The sequence below is a fragment of the Tenrec ecaudatus genome, chromosome 12, assembly GCF_050624435.1.
Source record: "Tenrec ecaudatus isolate mTenEca1 chromosome 12, mTenEca1.hap1, whole genome shotgun sequence".
Classification (NCBI taxonomy): Eukaryota; Metazoa; Chordata; class Mammalia; order Afrosoricida; family Tenrecidae; genus Tenrec; species Tenrec ecaudatus.
This window is the reverse complement of record NC_134541.1, coordinates 28,816,643-28,826,039: the sequence shown is the minus strand read 5'-3', so window position 1 is coordinate 28,826,039 and position 9,397 is coordinate 28,816,643. Positions and strand designations below refer to the sequence as shown.

At 51.4% G+C, this 9,397-nt stretch overlaps 1 protein-coding gene across 1 annotated transcript in view; it reads left to right on the top strand.

Annotated features, from left to right (window-relative positions):
- Positions 1-345: 345 nt before the first annotated feature.
- The window catches only part of ZNF341 (zinc finger protein 341), a 48,080-nt gene continuing 39,028 nt past the window's right edge, over positions 346-9,397 (top strand). The window contains exon 1 of the mRNA XM_075563768.1: positions 346-436. Within this exon, the coding sequence (XP_075419883.1) occupies positions 406-436 (31 nt within the window). The 5' untranslated portion in view covers positions 346-405. The remainder of the gene's footprint in view (positions 437-9,397) is intronic.

Sequence of the window (9,397 nt, the reverse complement as noted above, 5' to 3'; positions counted from 1 at the left end):
GCACGATGGCATCGGATTGCCGAGTGGTCTCACGTGCGGCGGGAATGGGGGAGTCCGGGTCACAGAGTTGGGGGGAGGCTTTTGAGACCAGGATGGAGGGACGTCCACTTGGCAGAGGGGCTGGAGTCAGGGTTAACTGGGAGTCGGGGGGCGGGGGGGGGGCGCGGGATGATCGTCCACGGGCACAGGGCACCGGGTCACCAAGGTGGAGCCCGGGGCGTCCACGGAAGCTGGGGGTCCCCCCCCCCGCCCGCAAGCCACGCCGGGGTTTCCGGAGCGGGTGGGAGGAGGGGGCGGCGGCAGTTCCAGGCGCCCCCTGGCGGCCCCGGCCCGGCCGCCGCGTCTCCCACAATGCTCGCGTAGCCCCGCTTCGGCTCCCGCGGCGGCGGCGGAGGCAGCTCCAAGATGGCGCAGACCATCTTCGAGGCCCTGGAGGGTGAGCGGGAACGGGGCCCGGGGAGCCGGCTGTTCCGCGCCGCGCCCCTCCCGCCGCGGCCTCCCAGCGCCGGGCCCAGGGCGCGTGGCGGCCGCGGGGCGGAGGGGCCCGGGGCCGGAAGAGCCGGGGCCGGAGGGGGCGGACGGGAACAGCCGGGGAGCGGCGGCCGGCGGGGGGGGGGGGGAAGCGGGATGGGAACAGCCCTGGGAGCAGCAGCGCGGCGTGGGGTGCGGGGGGGGGGACAGCCCTGGGAACGGCGGCGTGGGGTGCGGGGGGGAGCGGGACGGGAACAGCCCTGGAGCGGAGGCTGGAGGAGCGGGGACAGGGCTGGAAGAGCCGCAGCCGAGCGAGACTCGGCCTGCCCTGGGCCCGGCTCGGGAAGGAACAGCCGAGGGGGGTGGGAGGGATGGACGGACGGACGGACGGACGGAGGGGGGCAGCCCGACCGGGAACAGCCGAGGCCCGGGGCTGAGCGCGGGCACCTTGGAGACGGGAGGTGGCTGGTGGTCGAATCAACTAGCTGGGCTACCACCTTCTGGTGACCTTAGGTCCAAGAAAGACGGGGAGCCCCTTAGGCCAGGACACCGTGCTCCAGGACTCAACTCCGCAAACAGGAGTCATTGTCTCGTGCGCCGGGGACGGCCTGGGGTGGGTTGGCCTTCCGGCCCAGAGACTCGCAGGCCTGCAGGTGTACCTGCTGGCCTCAGGGACTTGGGCCATGGCATGTAGCGGAAGGCTTGGGGCAGGAGCGCCATGCAAGCACGATTCTCAGCACCTTGCGGTAAACTGAGTGGATTATGAGAACGCACACAAAAAGTGGGGCCGGAGCCTGAGTCCAGCAGCGCCATGTGAGAGCTCAGCTGCATCTCCTCATTTGTTGGAGGGTCAGAGTTCTCGCCATGAACTGGGGGATAACCCCAGTTTCTGGGTCTGTGCACTGAGCCAGGCACAGCCCCTACCTCACAGCCTGGAGGGGGAGAGGGGAGTAACAGAACATAGAAAAAGCATCAAACCCAAACCACGTCGGTACTGTTGCTGTCGATCCGACACTGTGGGCTCCGTGTTTGTTACTACCAGATGGGTATCATGAATGCCCCAAATAGTTGGGTAGATTTGTTTTTCTTTACTTTTGTAAATGGGAAGTCAGAGAAGGAGATAATCACTAAGTGAGGAATAAGTATAAGAAATAAGGACGCCATGTATTCTCCCACCTCCATTGTACATTTATTTAAAACAAAACAAAAAAACCTTAATGCCCTCCAGTCAATTCCGCCGCATATTGACCCTATAGGACAGGGTAGAACTGCACCCTTGGAAAAATCCCTATGGGGGCAGAAAGCCTGACCTTTCTCCCTAGGAGGGCCACTGCCAATTTTGAACTGCTGACCTTTCAGTGAGCCATTAACCTAACAGGGCCCCTGTTACAAATCTTTAGTGTTTATAAACCTAAAATGCTGTATCAACCAGTGAGAGAATCAGTAAAGAACAGTTTCCTCCCTACAAAGTGCTGCCCTTTTCATAGCTACACCCACCACCATTTCTCTCCCCCGCTGGTCCCGACCCGGGCAATCTTCATTTAAAAGATGTTGCCACTTCAAGAATGTTGCGCAAAAGGAATCACACTATTAACCTTTCCTATTTTGATAAAATGCATGTGACTAAACATTTGCGTTTTGGCCATTTAAAATTGCATTTTGTATTTAATTAAAAGTACTTAAGACTCATTTGTTTCATTTTTATATTCTACTTAATTAAAAAACACGTTACTGAGACCCTGCACAGCAAACCACACAGCAGTGGGGCAGTTTCTGCGTGTACAGTTCACCGACGCTGGCTCCCTACAGTTGCTTAGCGTTCTCTCCCACTTCTCTCCTCACCCCTGCCCCCTAACGTTCAAGGAGCTGTTGTCAATGTGACCCACATCCATGGTTCTTCTAAGAACCGCCTGCTCAGGGCAGACCCTTTTCACTGGTTAAGCTAAACAGCAATCCGGTTTTAAGACGAGGCCAGTGGGTCTTTTGATTTAAGGTTTAAAGATGATCTCAGGGCATTCATTTCAGGGGGTTGCCCCTTCCCGTGGCTCCAGGAAGTCAAAAGTGCCCAAGAATCTGAAATTCTGTTTCACGCGTCTTCTTTTTGATCAAGATTTCCCATTAGATCCGGTGTGTCCAGGAACGGCAGGCAGACACCACGCCGTCTTCTGGTGGCGTGGCGAAGGAGTTGTACGTGGAGGCCTTTAGTTGCAGGGTGCATTTCCTCCTCTTGTCCCGGACTCCCCTTTCCTCTGTTGCTCTAGAACCTAGAGGCTAGGTCAGGCGTCCTCAAACCGCGGCCCGTGGGCCACATGCAGCCCGTTGAGGACATTTGTCCGGTCCTCCTGTGTTTTTACCCCGTTTTGTGTTTTTTTTACTTCAAAATAAGATACGTGCAGTGTGCATTGGAATTTGTTCATAGTTTTTTTTAAAAAACCATAGTCCGGCCCTCCAACGGTGTGAGGGACAGTGAACTGGCCCCCTGTTTAAAGTTTGAGGACCCCTGGTCTAGGTGAATGGACACCAATTGTGCCTGGGGTGTGCTTGAAAGCTTTTAAGACCCCAAGCTCTACGTAAGGAACTCAGAGGTAGAACAGAAGCACTGCATAACTTGCTGGGTCAATTCACCGGGATGTTCTAAGAAGGTATCACCCTAAACCTCGGAACCATGAAGCCGAATCCTGTGGGATATTTGCTCTAACTAGGCAGTCTCCGCAGCAGTTCTCCCACTTGTAAATATCCCTCTCCCTTAAGCTCTGCCAAGTCCACTTTTCACAGATGTTTAACATGCTGACAGTATGCTATGATTGATGGTGCAAACTTGCCTTTAGTCAGTGCCATCTTTCCATCTCTGTGAGCACCTCTTCTCTACCCCCACCTCCACCCGGTAACCACTAAATAAACTCGGGTCTCCGTGTGTTTGTTTTTTCTCGTCCTGTGGGCTCATACAATATTTATCCTTTTGTGATTGGTTGATATGGCTCAGTGTAATATTTCAAGTATATAGTTCCAAGATATGAATTGCGTTCACGGTGTGGTGTTGCCACCTCCACTGTTCATTTACAATCTTTTTTAAAAATCATCTTATTGGGGGATCATAGAACTGTTATAATCCCTCCATCCACCCATTGTGTCCAGCACATTTGTACATTTGTTGCCATCATCATCCTCAAGGTATTTGCTTGCCATTTACAATCTTGTTCATTTTCTGTAATTTCAGTGGCCCTTAAGGAATACGCCTCATCTCTGTCCTTGGTAACCATTAAGAAAACGCAGTCTCTGCATTTGTCTGTTCTAGTGTTTCCGAGATGGGGTCATACAGTATCTGCCCTTTGGTGCCTAGTTCACTGAGCATAGTATTTTCAAGGATCATACATTTTAGTGTCTGTCAGTACTTCGTTCCTCTTTAGGGTTGAGTGACATTCCATCGTGTCTATTTGCTATTTTGCTTATTCCTTCATCTGTTCATGGACCTTGGCTTTGATTCCACCTCTAGGCTTTGTGAATAATGCTTCAAGGTCATTGGTGTATAAGTGTTTGATTCCCTATTTTTGTTCCTTTTGATGAACTGCTTAGGAGTGGAATTGCTGTGTGTTAGTCTGAGTAGACTAGAGAAACAAATTCATAGACACTCGTGTATAAGAAAGAGCTTTATATCAAAGAGTAATTGTATATTAAGAAACCATCCAAGCCCAGCCCAGGTCAAGTCCATAAGTCCAGTATTAGTCCATATGTCCAATATCAGTCTATAAATTTCTCTTCAGACTCACGTAACATATGCAATGACACCAAATGCAGGAAGATCACAGGCCAGTGTGTGGAAAGTCTTGGGGATCCAGTGGTGGGGGAAGCATCTCTGTGCTGGCATGGGTCTCCACATGGCTCCTCCAGTTCCAGGGCTCTGGCTCCATCAGTGTTGCTCCACGTGGCTTGTCAACAGGAATGTCTTGAAGGGAGACTGTGTGTCCTGCCTGCCTGCCTGCTGGAGAAGACGGGAGTTCCCAGAATCCTCAGGAGAAGGCCATGCCCACATAGAGGCCTCATTGGCTATGGCCTGATTGACAGGCTAGACTCCACCCTTCACTCCAGTTGGCAGGAGATTCTGGAACTGCCACATGCAGTAAAGAATTGCTGTCTGGGAAACCCATGGGGGCAGTTCTCCCCTGTCCTAGTGGGTTTCTGTGAGTCGGTGTTGACTCGATGGCAGTTTTTACAGTAATTTCATACTTAACTTTGTGAGGACCCTCCGAAGCTGTTTTCCACAGCAGCTGCACTGTTTTGCATTTAACCAACAGTCGGCAGTTCCAATTTCTCCACACCCTCCCCAACACGTACATCCCTGGTTTTTCTGCTGGGTGCCATCTGGTGAGTAACACGTGCTATCTCACTGTAGTTTGGATTTGCATTTCCCTAATCGCTAGTGACCAGCACTCATCTGTTTGTTTGTGTCTTGTGTGGTCCGTGGTGCTAGACATTACTCCGATGGTGTTGAAAATATCAGCAGGGTCATCTAGGGTGGGCAAGTTTCAGCACAGCCTTCAGTCGAAGACTAGGAAGATGAAAGACGTGGTCTGAAAGATCACTCACTCACACCCCGAGGAGAAACCACAGAACCTTGTCTGATATACCGCCAGAAGATGAGCTGCCCCGGGTTGGAAGGGACTTAAAATACAACCAGGGGAGAGCTGGCTGCTCCCAGCAGGTGAACCCTAATGACTCAGATGGAGCAAAGCTTTCTGGACCTTCCGTCACTGCTTCTGTCGCATGACTCACAGGTGTTTGTACTTAGGGCTGCTCTGTGTCAGTGGCCTCTAGCAATAGCAACAATGGACTGGGAACCTAGGGGCACAGTGGTTAGGAGCTAGTCAGAGGGTGGATGGGTTGGAACCCTTAGCTGCTCCACGGGAGAAAGATGCGGCCGTCTGCTTCCAGAAAGATTATAGCCTGGAAACCCGATGGGACAATTGTCCTCTGTATTACAGGCCTGCTGTGAGTTTGATTCAAGAATTCGTGAAGCCGCCTTGATGGTGGAGTGGGTTAAGCATTGGGTTGGTAACTGAAAGGTTGGTGGTTCGAACCCACCAGCCACTCTGAGGGAGACCGATGAGGCGGTCTGTCCCGTAAAGATTTGCAGCGTCCAAAGCTCTGTTGGAGCAGTTCTGCCCTGTCCTGTAAAGTTACTATGCGTCTGAATTGATGGAAGGGATTTGGTTTATTTGGGAAGTGCCCCGGGTGACATATGGTGACGTTGCAGTTCACTCTGTTGCTATCTGAAAATTGTTCTCCGGCCTGCTCTGCGCGAGAGAGATGTGCCTTCCAGAAAACATCACAGCCTTAGAAACCCTGTGGCTCAGTTCTCTGTCCTAGACAAAGTTGCGATTGAGTAGGAATTGAATGGCAGGGTTTTGTGCATACACGTGTGTTTTAATGATTAATGATTTTAGAGAATCATCTAGTATATAACTTCATGAAGTTGGCCCCCCCACCCTCCCCCAGCATATTCCTTGGAGATTCATCCAATTTTTTTGTGTATATCAAGATTTTTCCTCCTTCCTTTTTATTGTTGCGTGGTATTCCAGGGTGAAGGAGTGTTGCCATTGTGTGTACTACCCGCCCCTCTTAGGAGGCCTGGGTTGTTTCCAGCAATTGCCCACGAGCAACAAAACTGCTGAGAACATCAGTGCACACATTTTATACAGATAAAGTTTTCATTCTCTGGGATAAATGCCCAGGATTTAATTACCAGCTCCAATCTGCACAACCCACAGGGGCAGTTCTGCTTTGTCCTCTAGGGTCACTATGAGTTGGCACTGACTTGATGGCAGGGAGTTTGGTTTGGGGATTGAGGTTTCTCTCTAATCATTAGGGTCCCTGTTGTCACCTGGCTCTCATCTAGATAGTTCTTAAGAGAGCATATGATTCAAGACAAGCTTTTTCTTTTTCCCGTTTGTGAAAACAAGTTGCATAAGAATAGGTAAGAGTTCCAGCCGGTTAAGGCTCCGGCTACAGCTCGTGGGAGATCCCTGGGGACCATGGAGGGAGGGTCTGTATAGGCTCAGGATGGGGCTGCACCTGGCCTCAACCTGGGGGTCCAGGTGACATGGGAACGGGGCTAGTGTCTCTTTGCTATGGAGCCTGTGGCTAATCTGGGAGCAGAGTGGGGTCTGTGTGGCTCGGTGTCCCCCCTCCAGCCTGCTGGAAAGGAAAAAGCCTGGCCTGGCTTCGGGGAGAACTTGATGTCCCCTGGAAACCTTGTGGGGGCGGTGGGGGGGGGGGGCTGTAAAGGCACAGAGGACCAGCAGCAGTCCTGGGCTTGTTCCGTGCGGAGTCTTGAAGACAGGAAGTGGCCACATCTAAACATGGCAGCATCACTGGTGCCAGAGTGGTCACCTGGCCTCAGGGTGCTTGGGGAATGACCGGACCTCGTTAGTCAGATGGGCGTCTGGTCCTTCACCGCCTCGGTGTTGAGGCTGATGATGGCGAGCAGCAGGGCGGGACAGCAGGAAGCTGATGAAGGTGGTCTCCAGCAGCTATGGGTTGAGCCAGGGCAGCCAAGAGAGCCCGGGCCCTGCCCACTCCAGCCGTGCCACCCACACCTTGGCCACCTTGTACATGGTGTCCAGACTCTGAAAGGGGCCTTACATCTTCGACGGCTTCACCCTGGGGGGAGCGGGGCGGGGGCCCTCTGGTCTCCCACCAAGAACACCCACCCACCTACCCCAGCAGGCCTGGAAGCCCGTGCCCCATCGGCCGGCACAGGCACACTCCTCAAAGCAAACCTTTACCGGGTCAGCTACATGACTGGCTGCCCATGAGTAGACTTCAGGGGATCTTTTTGGTTTGTATTTCAAGGTTTAAAGATGATCTCAGTTGGATAACAGGCACCAGAAGACCCAAACAAACAACCATTTTGATGTGAACAAGGGGGGTCAGAATGGAGACCCAAAGCCCATCTGTAGACAATTGGACATTGCCTCACAGAAGGGTCACCAGGAAAGGATGAGCCAGCCAGGGTGCAGTATAGCACCCACAAAACATGCAACATTCCTCTAGTTCTTCGATGCTTCTCCTCCACACACAGTCATGACCCCAGTTCTACTTTACAAATCTGACTAGATCAGAGCATGTACACTGGCCCAGATAAGAGCTCTTGACACAAGGACTTCAGGACAGATAAACCCTTCACGAAAAATAAAGAGAGTAGCCATACCATGAGGGGGAAGATGGCGGGAGGGGAAGGGGAAGAAAGGGGAAACTGCAATGATTGACATACAACTCCCCGCCCCCCGCCGCCCAATGGGGATGAACAACACAAACGTCGGTGAAGGGAGACAGCAGTTGGTGTAAAATGTGAAAATAAAAATAATTTATAAATGATCAGGGGTTCACGAGGGAGGGTGGGAGGGGAAAAATGAGGAGCTGATACCAAAGGCTCAAGTAGAAAGAAAATGTTTTGGAAATGATGGTGGCAACCTGTGTACAAATATGCTTGATACAATTGATGTATGGATTGTTATAAGAGCTGTAAGAGCCCCCAATAAAATGATTTATTAAAATAAAGTTTAAGAAAGATGATCTCAGGCTAGTTGTTTTAGAGGTTTGTCCAGCTCTGTGGCTCCAGAGAGCCTGGAGTCCAGGAGAATTTGATGTTTTGCTTTCTTCCCCTTTGGATCAGGATTCTTCTGTAGAATCTTCTAACATCTTTTCACATGATTAATTGCCATCTGTACAGTCTCTTTGGTGAAACGTCTGTCCGTGTCTTTTGGCTCATTTGTTTTAGTTGGATTGATCGATTGTTTCGTTGTTGAGTTTTGAGAGTTTTACCTATATTCTAGATTCTGTGTATATTTTGAATACTAGTCTGTATCAGCAGTGTGCTTTGCAGCTGTTTTCTCCCAGACTGCTCTGTGTCTTCTGATCTAGCCAAGTAGGCTGCATCCTGACGATCCCTACGTGGCGATGGCACCAAGTAGGTAGATGTTTGCAGTGGAAGGTTGGGGGCTGGACGGAGAGATCGGGCATTGCCTGCCAGGTATGCCGTGGGGCTGCCAGCCACACGCTCTGCAGTTAGGACCCACTAACTGCTCCAAGGGAGAAAGATGGGGCTTTCTGTGCCCATCAAGACATACAGCCTCCCAGATCCAAAGGGGGCACATCTACTCTGTCCTACAGGGTTGCTACGAGTCAAAACCAACCCGATGGCAGTGGGTTTGATTTGTTTTCTCACTTGGTCAGTTTATCTACTGTTGCGTAATACACCATCTCAAAACGTAGTGGCTGAAAACAGCAAGTATGTATTAGAGCGTACCATTCTGTGGGTCTGCAATTTGGGCCAGGCTCAACTCAGTGGTTTTCTGCTGGCCTCGCCTTATTTATGTGACCAACTCAGCGACAGACCAGCTGGGCCTCATTCATCCCAGATAACCCACAACCTGGAACTTGGCTTCTCAAGAGTCCTCCACCCATAAACTCAAATTATGCTGTGTGTTAAGGAGCAGAGACGATCAGTAAACCTTAGAGAAAAGGGAAGTCAGGACGCCCCATTCGAACAGGCTTATGGGACCTGTGGATGTAAATGAAAGAGGGTTGGTCACACAGTTTCTGCAGGGGCTGTGGGAATCTCTCACAATTAGTCAGTCACGTAAGAGAGAACCCCAATTCCTAGCAGACTAGATGCCAGTGCTCTCTCGGAAGCCCAGAGAAAGGCAGTCCAGGACCCCAAGGATGGCTTACGTTCTCAGAGGCTTGAGATCTTTCTAGCTTTTGACTCTGTGGTCTCCATGGTGTGGCCCTCGTGGTCCAGGGTGGTGGCTTGAACATCACATTCTCACTCCAGGAAGCAGGAAAGAGGTTAGGACAAAGAAGAAAGTTATGTACCATGTGACTTTGAAGACAACTTCTGGAAGTTGCCATTGAGGTCCCATTGGCC